The sequence below is a fragment of the Physeter macrocephalus genome, chromosome 16 (assembly GCF_002837175.3).
Source record: "Physeter macrocephalus isolate SW-GA chromosome 16, ASM283717v5, whole genome shotgun sequence".
Classification (NCBI taxonomy): Eukaryota; Metazoa; Chordata; class Mammalia; order Artiodactyla; family Physeteridae; genus Physeter; species Physeter macrocephalus.
Genome location: NC_041229.1, coordinates 87239787 through 87252804, shown reverse-complemented (window position 1 = coordinate 87252804; position 13018 = coordinate 87239787). Strand labels below are relative to the sequence as shown.

Here is a 13018-nt window from a genome sequence, read left to right as displayed (position 1 = left end):
CCGGACGCTTATCCCCTTCCTTAGCTTAGGATGGCATATAAACCTTAACTGCCTGACTGCCTTTGAGTCTCCTATTTTTATAAGGCTCAGGTATGTACAAAATTAATTTTTCCTCTATGTATAAAATTAAATTTTCAATTTAATTATTAGACCAGCCAAAGAATCTAGAAGGGAAAAAGGGAAAATTTTTCCGCCCCTATAATTTCAGGTCTTGTTTCTCTGAAGTAATCACTGCTAATCATAATTTACAGAAAGTGAAAAGTTAACAATAGGCATTTATTTTCTTTAAAAAAAATCCTTTAGTGTCCCCCACCACTGGGAACCTCTCCCTACACCTGTTTAGTTCCAGTCTCTGCCTGCCTTGCTGGGCCTCCTGGCTCTCCACCTCTGTGTCTTTCCCCAGCTTTCAAGACACCTCTCTCATTCTCCTCTGCAAGGGAATCTGGTGTCTCTCGATGTCTCTCTCCTCCTTCTTCTAGATCTTGTCCTGCATCCTAACTTTTCACCACCAAAATATCCAACTGGATGTTCGCTAAACAAAAGACAGTTCTCTTTCTAGAGTTAATCTGCTTCCACTTCTTAAATAATGATCCATCCCCACCCTGCGTCCTTCACGTACCTGCCTACCTCCTTCCCCCAGGTCCTACCCATGTCATAAACGAATATGGTATGAACTCTCAAAGGGCTAATAGTCTAGTAATGGGGATAGATGTGGTCAAAAAATCCCCACAGTGCTAGGTGCAAAAGAGGAACGTGTAAGACGTGATGGAGGAATAAGACAGGAAGTGATTTGCTGCCCTTTTCGCTTGGACTAAGGATGACGATGGCGGCGAGCCGTTAAGGTTGAGCGCTGAGTTTGGGTCAGGCGCCCTGTCAAGCCCTTTATAGGCAGAGTTTGGCTGAGGACCTCTCAGAGGACAGGCGCTCCATATGGGTTAGCCGTTGTTACCTTCTCCACATGCTTGCGGGTGGATATTACTTTCCGTATTTTACAAATGAGAAAACTGAGTGGAAGAAGCTCTTTTTTCCCAGCGAATCCTGCTGGAGCCAGGATTGCAATCCAGGCTTGAATCCAAAATTCACACTCTTAACCAATGCTTCTGGGGTTCTTCTTCCCTTCCCTAATCCCATGTGGTTTGAGCTCTCAGATGCCCGGAACCGTGCCAGCCTTCTCAAGGTCTGGGGCCTCAGGCGACCCACCTGCCACACTGTGCATCCTGCATTCTGAGAGGCAGACACAATAGTCTGTTTCTATGAATATTAAGCTGACTCGTATGAAATTGCCAATAGTTGGCCTTTCTGGACTCATTAAAGTGGCAATTTCATGTGGTTCACTCCAATACCAGGGACCGGATGAATCTGGAGTGACCCTGCCCCCTTGGTTCTGTTCGTCTGTGACCAGGACTTTCAGACAATCCCACCATCTACCTGCCAGAAGATTTAGACTGAAAGAAGGAGAAAGAGAGAGAGCACCTGGGCAAATGCTTTTCTTCCAGGGCACCAGACCCAGTGCCGCAGCTTGAAGGAGCTTCATCAAGCTCCCCTCTTGTTTTTTTTTTTTTGAGGAACACGGGCCTCTCACTGCTGTGGCCTCTCCCATTGCGGAGCACAGGCTCCGGACGCGCAGGCTCAGCGGCCATGGCTCACGGGCCCAGCCCCTCCGCGGCATGTGGGGTCTTCCCGGACCGGGACACGAACCCGCATCCCCTGCATGTGGGATCTTCCCGGACCGGGACACGAACCCGCATCCCCTGCATCGGCAGGCGGACTCTCAACCACTGCGCCACCAGGGAAGCCCATCCCCTCTTGGTTTTGATTCCCGGTAGTCCCCAAAGGATAACTATGTCATCTGTAGTGAATTCATTCAATTCAAGATTCTGCCTTCACCTCTGTCCCCTTCTCAAGGTCCTGACGCACCACATCCAGACCCGAGAATAGCAGCAAGCACTCTAAAATTCTTTTTACCAAAAGCAGCCTAAAATCTCCGGAGGTCAGCAGGGTTTCATGAACGGGTCAGGGCTGTTGGGAGAGAAAATGAAAGTATTTGCCTGTGGAGAAATTTTCCACATGTGAGCCATAAATCCCCATATCCTGCTTTTGGCCAGAATCGGACTTCCCCAGAGTTGGTCAGATATTCCCCTGGTGGCCTCAAAAGCAAACTGAAATCTCTGTCTTCCGTCTGCCTCTGTCTACCATTCTGTCTCCTCGCCGTCTCAGTCAGACTTCTTGAATAAGTTGATTCTACGTAGTATGCCCTCTTCCTCATCTCTCATTCAAGTTTCTAGCAGTGGCGAGCAGGCTTCTGTTGTCCCTGCCTCTGTATTGAAACTACCCTTGCCAGGTCATTCATGGCCTCTTCGTTGCTGAAACCAAGAGACACTGCTTTCCCTTATCTCACCTGACCTCCAGTCAATCATGGGTACTGTCCTTCACATCCCTATTTTTGAAACACTCTTCCCCCAGGCTCTTCTAATTTCCTGCCACCTTTGCAGGCTCTTACTCCTTTGCCCAGTCCTTAAATGTTGGTCTCCCTCAGGGTTCTAGACTAGATTGTCTGCTTGTCTCACTCTACTTCTCCCCGAGGATGAACTGAACCCGCCTTGGCACCCATCCATGGCCTCTCTAGGTGTTGACTCCTAATTTCCTACCTGTAGCTCAGCTATCTCTCCTGACCTTTAGTCCGTATTCCCAACCACTTGCAGGACATCTTCCCCCTGGCTGGGACACAGTCCTCACACTCAGTATGTTTAAGCTGATACCAGAATCTTTCTCACCCCAACCAGTTGTGTCCCTTACATGTGGTAGCCCTGTCCACTGGTTGTCCATACCAGAAACTCGGGAGGAATTCTTGACTCTTTTTCTTTTTTATTCTCTATAACCAATCAGTCCTCAAGTCCTGTAATTCTGTCTCCTAAATGTCTCTCAAATTCATCTTTCTCCATATTCCCCACATCTTCATTAAGTGGATTTTGCTCTTTCAGTCTTGCCTTCCTTTATAATGGAACAAGCGTGATCCTTCCCTTCCATGGCTCCTCGTCACACATGGGATAGAGTTCTAACCCCTGCACTTGACTGATAAGCCTGTACATGATTTGGTCAGTCCTTACTTTCTGCCTCTCACTGTACTCACTAGTCATCCTGAACGCTCCTGAGGGAGCCCACCTCTTAGATTTCACAAGTATTAGTTCTCTCTTCTCTCTAGCTCATTATCTCAGACCCACCCTTAGCGTCTGACTCAAGACACTTCTATTCAAGCCTTTGCTGGGGCCCAAGTGTAGATAAACTGTCCTACCTACAAAACCCAAGAACACGCAGCACTTATTCCTATTAGAATATTTATCTTAATCTAGTGGGGGATACAGACGAGTAAAGAGAGTGTGGGTTCTACCAGAAAAGAGAACAAAGAAAGGGTCTTTTCTTGTTCTTTACTGCTTGGACCCCTGGCATAGTGCACAGACTGAGATGCTCATTATATACCTGTTGAATGAATCAATGAACTAACAAAGAACTCAGCAAGTATTAGAGTCCACATTCTTATCTTATTTCCACTTAGCCATTTTCAGGCTTATGTGCTCCTGCAATCTTTAATGAGTATTTAAGCCATTCCCATTGTGTCTCTCATTTCACTTAACCCTCACAACTTCTTGTGAAGTTGGAATTAGCCTCATTCCATATTTCATGCTCAGGTAAAAAGTGAGAGAGTTAGAACACTTGGGTTAGGGTTTTAGCCCTAAGTCTAGGGCCCTTTGTATGTTGATTTGGGCATCAAACATTAGTCTGCTTTGATTTCACCCAACTCTGTCTTCCATCCATTACTGTCCTGGTGACTATTTCCATTGGCTAGAGTTCCTTTTCAAATTCAAAGAGACCTGAGCGTATGGAAGAGACATGAGCATTGTGCATATTTGGAGAAAGCTCACCAGAAATGCTATTCCCAAAACTTGGTTCAGTGACTGCTCAGGAGAGTAGGGTTTGGTGTCAAACAAAGCCGAGAGTTGAGGAAGGGGGAGTTTGTGAACTTGTATCACTCATTTGAGTAGAAATGGCTGTATTAAGCTGGAAGAGTAATTAACCCTGGAGCATAGTATTTTGTGTTTTTGTCCCCGTGGTGGGATATGAGTGACGCTTATCTCCAAAAGGGGAAAGAGACAGCACATAATGAGTATCAGCTGTGGATCAGGAACTGGCGTTATCTTCCCCAAATTCTGTAAAGAAGGTATTTTGACTGGATGAGAAAAATTCTGGTTGAGGAAGTCACCCAGGTCACACCGTTCATATGTGGCTGAGCTAGATTCAAAATCAGGGCTGTCTGGCTCCTGGGTGCTTTGCATCACATGACAGACAGTGGATTCTTTTTTTTTTTTAGTTTAATTTTATTTATTTATTTATTTTTATACAGCAGGTTCTTATTATCTATTCTATACATATTAGTGTATACATGTCAATCCCAATCTCCCAGTTCATCCCAGCACTACCACCCGGCCCCCCGCTTTCCCCCTTTGGTGTCCATATGTTTGTTCTCTACAACTGTGTCTCTATTTCTGCCTTGCAAACCAGTTCATCTGTACGAGGATTCTGGAGTCACGTTGTCTGTGTCCAAATATGGTTCTGTGACTCTACTAGGGTGTGTGACTTTGGGAAGCCACTTAATCTCTTTGGGCCTCAGTGTTTCCATCTCTTAAATGTGGATAATAGTCCTTCTTATAGAGTTGTGGTGAGGATTAAATATGGTAATATCTATAAGGTATATTCCTATACAAATAAAAGTTAGCTACCATCATCATCACCGCCACCATTACCTTTGGTCCCTCTACTTGGCAATAAAGCAGATTCTTCTGGGCCATGAGATAAGTGAGTATTCAGAGCATTCCTCTCCAAGACTTTAGTGCTCTTTGGAATGTAACAATTGATCAGGGGTGTTGGGTGCGTGGCTCAGAGCACAGGCCAGGAGGGATGGAAAGTATAGTTGAAAAGCAACAAAGTAGACTACAACTGCATGATGAACAAATAACTCAGCTGGTTAGTTGGGTGTGCTGCCATAGGAATTGGCCTATAAATAGCGTTAATGTTTTCAGGGGAGAGAGTAGCTTAAGCAGGCATGTTTGGATGTTCTACCTAGGAGTTTCCAAAAATATATATGAATTGACTTGATAAGATTAATAGTGATATTAAAAGTATACATCATGTAAAATTAATGTTTTGTGAGTTCTTATTAAACGTCTGGAACTGTGCTAAGCATTTTGTTCACAACAACCCTTATGTAGGGAACACTTTTATTATTTCCATTTTATAAATGAGACAACCAACCAGGGCTCATAAATGTTAAGTATGATCAAGGTTGTCCAACAGGTAAGGGCAAAAGTTGGCATTTGATCCAGGTCAGCCTGCCTCCAGAGTCCATGCTTTTTCTTAATACATATTCCTTCTCATCTCCTTATACTGGGGCTTCTTAGTGATCTTGATTTCAAGTGCCTGATTCTGTGGATGACCTCAAGACCCAGTCTTCATTCATGTTAAGACTATCACCCTGAGGCAGATTCTCTAAAGCGGAAGGGAGGGGAAGAGCCTTCTCAGATGGAGAGATGCCCCTGAGAGTGGAAGCCGGGCTTTGATCTTTATTTTTTCACGGGCAGCATCTTCCTGCTTGAAACCAGAAGGACAGCTGGCTCCCAAGTTCCTTGCAAGAGAACCAGGCCAGACTCCTCCTAGTGCAGCTTCATAATTCCTGTTCTCTAATGAGAAATAGATTTGATCATAGCAACTAGAATTTATTTTAGGCCTTGGTTCCAAGAACCTATTAAGGTTTCCACTTTGCCTTAAACCAATTCTAATATCTTCCTTTATTTATTTATTTTAAATTGAAGACTAGAGTGCCCTGAACTAAGATGTCTCAGCAGCATTTTTACCTAAACTCCTTCTTTTTCTTTCTTTTCTTTGTGGTTTACCAGCATCCTTCTTTTTAGAGCTTTGAGTGTCTCATAAGCATGGTCAAAAGGACTCTTCACACTGATTTAAACTTATAGGTGAGAGACTACAACTTACTCTTAAGAACTTAATTAGTTTTCCTGGTGCTGACATTCTAAGAGGGAATGTTATCAACCATCCTATTTTTTTCAAGTCAGAACTTGAGAAACAAGATTTGAGGAAGGATTTTTCTCAACCCTTCTTTGTTCAAGAGGCCCTCTGGAAGATTTTATTTTTTCTTAGTTAACAGAGAGAGCAAGAGAAAGTACTTTGTTTTTTTTCAGGACACATAGGCACTACACATATAGGTCAGGGAGGAAATTGTGACTGGGTTTCTTACCCAACAGCTGTGTCTGTGTATATGTGTGTGCTAGGGACAGACTGGGGCCCAGGGGGAAGGCAGTGTTGTTTTGATCCTTACAAAAAAGATGAATTTTCTACTATGGGGGAATTCACAGGTGGTTGCACTTTCCTGTAGAATTAGTAAATAAAATAAGTGGAGGTAATCTGGAATCTTCAAAGAACAGTTTAAATCAAGAGGACTTGCTGGACACATCTAGGAATGGCTGCAGTCTGGGAGCTAATTCTGAGATCCGACACATTATTTCACTCTAATTCTTCCTCACCTCCTCCTCCTTTCTCTTTTCCTGTTGTTTATTGGGCGCTTACCTTTCATTAGACATTTTGCTAAGCAATTTACATACATTGTCTCATTTAATTTTCATACGAGCTTATGAGAGAAGTATGATTGTTATCTCCAGTTGACAAACAAGGAAATCAAGGCTCCGAAAAGTTAAGTCACTTGCCCCAGACCAGGCAGAGGGAAAGGTAGAGCCAGAACTCAACCCCAGGTCTCTCCATTCTAGACCTTGACCTCTCAACCATCACATCACACTGCTTCCTCACTAAACGTGTTCTGTTCTTTGTCCCCAGGGACAGGATGAGAACATCCGTCAATGTTGTGGGAGACTCTTTTGGGGCTGGGATTGTCTATCACCTCTCCAAGTCTGAGCTGGACACCATTGACTCCCAGCACCGAGTGCATGAAGATATTGAAATGACCAAGACTCAGTCCATTTATGATGACATGAAGAACCACAGGGAAAACAACTCCAACCAATGTGTCTATGCTGCACACAACTCTGTCATAGTAGATGAGTGCAAGGTACCTTTCCCATTCATGGATATCGAGACCTGTATATAATAGTGCATGCTCAATTTCTTAAAGCAAACACAAAAGCCCTGCATGTATTATTGTCACATTTATTTTTCTAAAGAATCATGTAACTCAAGCATCTATGAGTCCCAGATCATCTAACTCTGTGTCTAACGTGGCAGAAAATCAACAAGTCTAACGGTGAAAGAGCCAATCGGTTGCTTGTTTTATCCATGTGGTGTAAAACAATCATTTTGACTCCCCCTGTCCACCCACGTCACAAATTCAATCAGTTTTCTTTGAATATTATGCTCAAGAATTTGTGGTTTCTAGGGCCTTGCTGGCTTTCAAATATTCTCTTCAAGTGAAACATCAAGAGAAATACCCAGAATCATTTGATTACATAGCACAAGTTATTCCTTCTTGCTGTATATCATGTATTGGTCAAAAATGTGCCCACGTAACTTTGTGCAGCTATCTTTCTCTTCATTATTTTTGTGGGAAGGTGAGTTTTGACCTGGCAATCACTTTGCTCCAAGAATGGGGAAGCAATTTCAAGTAAAGAATAACTCTCCTTCAGGACAATTATCCATAGATGTCTTTAAAAAAACACTATATGTCACATACTGCCTGGCAGCACCATTTTTCCTGAAGCATGGATGTTCTGGACTCCTTTCCAAGCTGTTGGATGCTAAGTCTTCAAGCTTGATGGGCTCTGTCTAGCCTTCGTTGTAACTAACTTGACGTTGTCAAAGTCAAAGTGTCATGACCAGAGTGAAGCAAACTTGGAGAAACCCTGGCAGGTGAGCAGTGTCAACTCTAAGGGTTGTAAGTGGCAACTGAGGACAATCTGAACCGAACACAGATTTCTGATACCTTTTTGACTCCTGTTGACAGATCTCATTTAATAGTTAATTTCTCCCTGTGTTATTTCTGGGTCATTCCAAATATATGCCATGGCTTCTGCCAGACAACTAAGGATGACACAGAAGCAATCCCCTCTACTGGACTGTATCATAGGTCCAGCCACCATCTTTGGTTCATCCCCTCTGTATAAGCTACATGTGTGGGTAAACCAGGGCTCTGATGCAAATTAGGGGGGGACCGCGCCCATCAAGAGGCAATTGCATAAATTAATTGACTCAGTGAAAACAATTAACATTGTTAGAAATTCAGATGCACCTAAATGGTATACTCCATTCTCCTGGAAAGTTAGTGTTTTCCACATCTCAATGATTGTGCTGGATCATTCCCCATCAAAATATTAGTTTTGGTAAACAAGGGTCAACATTCCATGGAATAGCTTTATGCTCTATTATATTTAACAAGTATTCATCGTGTGCCTTGTGGGGTTTAATTGAGCACCCCCATCTTATTCCTATGACCTCCTATATTTTGATTATTAGTCGAGTTTTATTGAGTGCCCATAATCTGCAAAGCCCTGAGTTAGGCAGTGGAGGACAGCAAAATGAATGTACAGTTATATAGTGGAGATACAGCTTGATCCCAATTACTGCCCTACGAGGAAAAATAGTAGTAGGAAACAAAATAAAATCACCACATATATTCTTTAACTTTGCAGTTATATATAAGAAGAATCCTAGTGGTTACCTGCCTTGGTGCAGCCCTTTTGGAGCACCTCAAGAGGCTTCTTAACAATATTGTGTAGGACAAGTTTTGAGGAAGGTGTATAGGCATGGAGATGTCTTTAGATTTCAGACTTCCTCCACTTTTTTTTCCCTTAAAGCATATCAAGCACATCAGGACAAATTTGCTTCATTTATTTTAGCAAACAGTTCAATCCCTAAAGGGAAATGTTGGTCAACTGTCTCTATCACTGTGAAGTAAGCCCATGAGGAGAGAGACTGTGTCCCTGTGTATCACTGCTGTGCCCTAAAGCAGTGCCAGGCATGCAGTAGGCTGTTCAGAAATATTTATTGAGTGTATACTTTTAGCATCTCGACCCCATGCTTTAATTCAGATAACCTTTTTTGCTGGACAGTTTGATAGAGACAGTGGCTCAGTCTTTCTAGGTAATCGACCACCAAACCAACCACCTGCAAACTCGTTGGTGAATTACTGTTTAGACGGTCAAATGGTGAAACTGAGCAGATCATGGAAATGATGATAGGCCGTATTAGTTTAATAACTCTTTGGCGGTTTGCATTTTTTAGTGGAGTGATGGGTTCAGCTCAGTGAAGATTTTGAGGCGAGGCCAATCGACCCTTCTCGCTCTAGACCAATTAACTGAGTTGACACCTATATGCAAAGGAGGCAGTCAGAGCTATGGAGATGAATTTGAAGGCTTTCCCAGAATATCTGAGTCGCCTTTACTCCTGCCTTTGAACCTCCTTCTGGTCCATTCTCAGTCTCACTGTTTTAAAAGCTGAGTTGGGAGACATCACTGCTTACTGCCAGTTCTCCCCTTTTGGCTCTTCCATTACCCAGGTGTTGGGACAGAGCCGGGTGGAATAGACTGGGGGAGCGGAGTCCCTGCTTCCTTTAATCCAGCCAGAAAAAGGAAATGCCAAAAAACCTGCTGTCCCAGCTACTTCAGAGACACAGGTCCCAGTATCTGAAAACAACAACCCCCCTGCCCCTGCCACCTGAGCTCTGTCTGGTTTTCCAGAGGCACCACACCATGATTTATAATGTTGCACAGCTATTGATCTGGTTCATCACTGAAAGCCAAATAGGTACATTCAAGATCATGGTGAACAGGCAGCTTGCTCCAGGCAGATACTTTGTCCCTGGCCATCTTTCCTGACAGTTCACTGAAGGGGAAACAAGTTTGCTGCTGCTCTGGTCACAACCATTTAACCATTCTCAGCATTGTTCTGTCTTGTTGGTCTCTCTATTTTTAAACTCTTGCCTTGTAACCGTAGTTTGAAGTTATGCAATGTTTTTAATTTTAATCAGAAGAACTGCATGTGATGCTTTCATTTGCTAGTTGCATGGTCTTTTTTAAAAAAAAAACAATGCGGGGGCCTCATGGGGACCGTAGGAATGAATAGTTTTTATTTTCATTTGCTTGGTTCGTGAAAGGCTTTCTGATCCTAGCATGTCGTGTGTGTTCATAATGCATGCCTCTCACTTCCACTTGGGTAAGAAGAAGGCCAGATTTCTTTCAAACATTGCTGCGTTTGTCATGTCTCCATATCCTAATGCTTCCATAAATCCAGTCTCTCCATTATGTGGAATATCAGTCGTGGGTTTAAGTTTGCACATGACGTTGAGGACAGACAGATGGAAGGTAAGCTAGGAAAACGACTTAGACGTGGAGGGGAAAACTTCCCCTTCTGTGTAAGGGTTCAGTTCGCTGAGAGCCAGGGAAGCATAATACTGACAGTCTGGAGATTATAGTTGATTAATAAATGTCTGCAATGAAATAATTTAGAGATACTGATGTCAGCCTTTTAATTCCCTCCTTTCTTTTTTAATTTTTAAAGCCTGGATAGCTTATATGGTAGAGCCAGACCATCATGATTTGAAAATTGGCCATGTATAAACTCCACCTGGTCTCATTGCAACTGAACCTTTCACGTGCATGCGTAGAACTAGCTGCCTAGTTCGGGATTTTTTTTTTTTCCTCTGCGGTTGTCTGGAGTAGCACAAGGGCACTGTGTTTTCAGGACTGCATTGTTGTGTGGTGGGTCTATGGGTGATTAGACACCCTCACAACCCTAAAAGCGTAGTAGAAGTTATTTATCCCCCAACTTGCAAAGTATCTCTAGTCGCTCAGTACCCCCCAAGGCAAATATGTATTTTTTTTTAATGTTCGCACATCAGTGTTGAAAACTAAGACCAGTTCAAAATCAATTTGGAAGGGACAACGTTTAAAATTAATATTTAAGTCGTGTAGTAGAACCTGGGTCTGGTGCTTCTCCACATAACCCCCCGGGTGGTTTTCTGGTTCGTGGCCCGTAAGCTGGATGTTGATGATAATTATTTTCAGGTAACTCTGGCGGCCAACGGAAAGTCAGCTGACTGCAGTGTTGACGAAGAACCTTGGAAACGTGAAAAATAAGGATATGGCTGTCAGCAAATTCTTGAATAAACTCCCCAGCGTATCTTATGGTAAAAGAGGATATAAACAAGCTTTCTTTAAAAAGAAAAAAAAAAAACATATATTTCTATGTTTACTTAATCTGTTAGCTGAGGTTTAGAGGATCTGTTGTGAGTCAGTGATAGGCACGGTGCTGTGTCTTTGCCAAATAATGCTTGGTAACCATCTAATTTTCTCACTTGTATTATTGTTTGAATGGATGCCGCTGGAGGAATCAGTTTGAATTGAAGACGCGTTCTTGCCAGCTTCCCTTTTCTCTCAAGATGCAGAACCGTGGATGCTCTTTCCCCAGGGGACACGACTAAAGCCGTGTGGCACATTCCAGGGATTTAGATTAATGAGCAGACGGTGTGTTACTCCTTCCAGTGTTCTCCATGCCTCACCTTGTAACACACAAGAGATTCTGTTAGAAACCTTTAGAAGTAAATCCCCTTAAATGTCTTGTAGCGTATGTCCTTGTGTTGATTAAAACAAAGTACCCATCTTCAGGTACAATCTCTCTTCTGTATACGCTTTAAGTTAAACGGCTAAATGTTTCAGAGAGAGTCAGAGTGGGAGCCATATCTTAAAGGTAGCCGGTTATGGAACCCACTGAGTCTCTGCTCTACCCCATCTAGTTTATGGGAATAATTGTTGAATTTCAAAGTAGGTTTCATAATTTGCTCTAAATTTGATAAGGGATTAGGATGTAATTTACATATAACGTCTGTACATATTGACAAAAGTAAGAGAGCACAGTCAATGTAAATTTTAACCAGATTCAAAGATTCAAATGTGTTTGTGTGTGGTTTGCATCACCTGGCATAGTGAAATCAAGTGAGATGATTTGATCTATGCTTCAGTGTCTTTGTTTCGTTCATACAATTCTTATTTGGGTCTCTACCAAAAAAAGACATTCTTAATCCCCAAATTATTTCAATCATATTCTCATCAGACTAGAAGGCTTAATCATTTTACTCTCCTCACAGACGGAGGATATTTGGGTTGGCTGTGCCTCTTTTCATACTAATCTCATGATAAAAACAAAACCAAAACACTGTTAGTTATCTAATATGTGGAAAGCTTTTTGTTATATTATATCAAAGCACCTAAAACCAGTTACAGGACACAGTTGGAAGCAGAGCCCATCTTTTCCCCCAGTCTTCTCTGTGGAAAGGAACAGAAAACAAACATAGGTGCAAAATCCTATAAAGGTGACATTCTTATGGCAAAGTCAAGGCAGCCTTGAACCATGCAGTAGGAACAAAGGATGGCTTTACAGAACTTCACAGATGGAATCTTCTCAAGGCTGTGGAAGTTTGAGGGAATACATAATATAATTGGAATAGCCCAGTGGGTGCCTTGCATGCTGTAGGCACCTCCAAGCTACATTTTTCAATGTCTGTACTATCATTTTCTGTTGAATAGCCCACAGTATTTTCCTAAGGTTGCTGGCTTTAGGAGTTTGCTGAGGATGAATCATTGAGAAATAAGCACATTTGACGTGTGTAGAACCTTGATCCAATGTGAGAGTAAGGTGTTTATCTGCTGCCAGCAGATGGGTGCTGAGATATTCATGAAGAGTCATAGAGTCCAGATTTTCTTAGGAGAGGGTGTTTATGGACATACATGCCCTTTATTACCCACTCCTTGTGACTTTTCTCTTCCAAATCAGATACCTTTGGAACACACAAGAGACATGAGATTCTAGTAGTTTTGTCTCTTAAGCTCTAGTTTTTTTTTTTTTTGATAAGAATCAGTGTTGAGCAGTATTAAGTAGTTTTTGCTTTTTTAAAAATTTTTTTAAATACATTGTCTTCATTTTCATTAGATGGACAGTTAAGAGGGTGGCC

General features: G+C 42.5%; 1 protein-coding gene across 1 annotated transcript in view; it reads left to right on the top strand.

Moving 5' to 3' along the window:
• SLC1A2 (solute carrier family 1 member 2) overlaps positions 1–11231 on the top strand; it is a 145708-nt gene extending 134477 nt beyond the window's left edge. Inside the window, exons 10-11 of the mRNA XM_007129547.2 lie at positions 6898–7129; positions 11076–11231. Of these exons, the coding sequence (XP_007129609.2) occupies positions 6898–7129; positions 11076–11147 (304 nt within the window). The 3' untranslated portion in view covers positions 11148–11231. The remainder of the gene's footprint in view (positions 1–6897; positions 7130–11075) is intronic.
• Positions 11232–13018: the final 1787 nt, after the last annotated feature.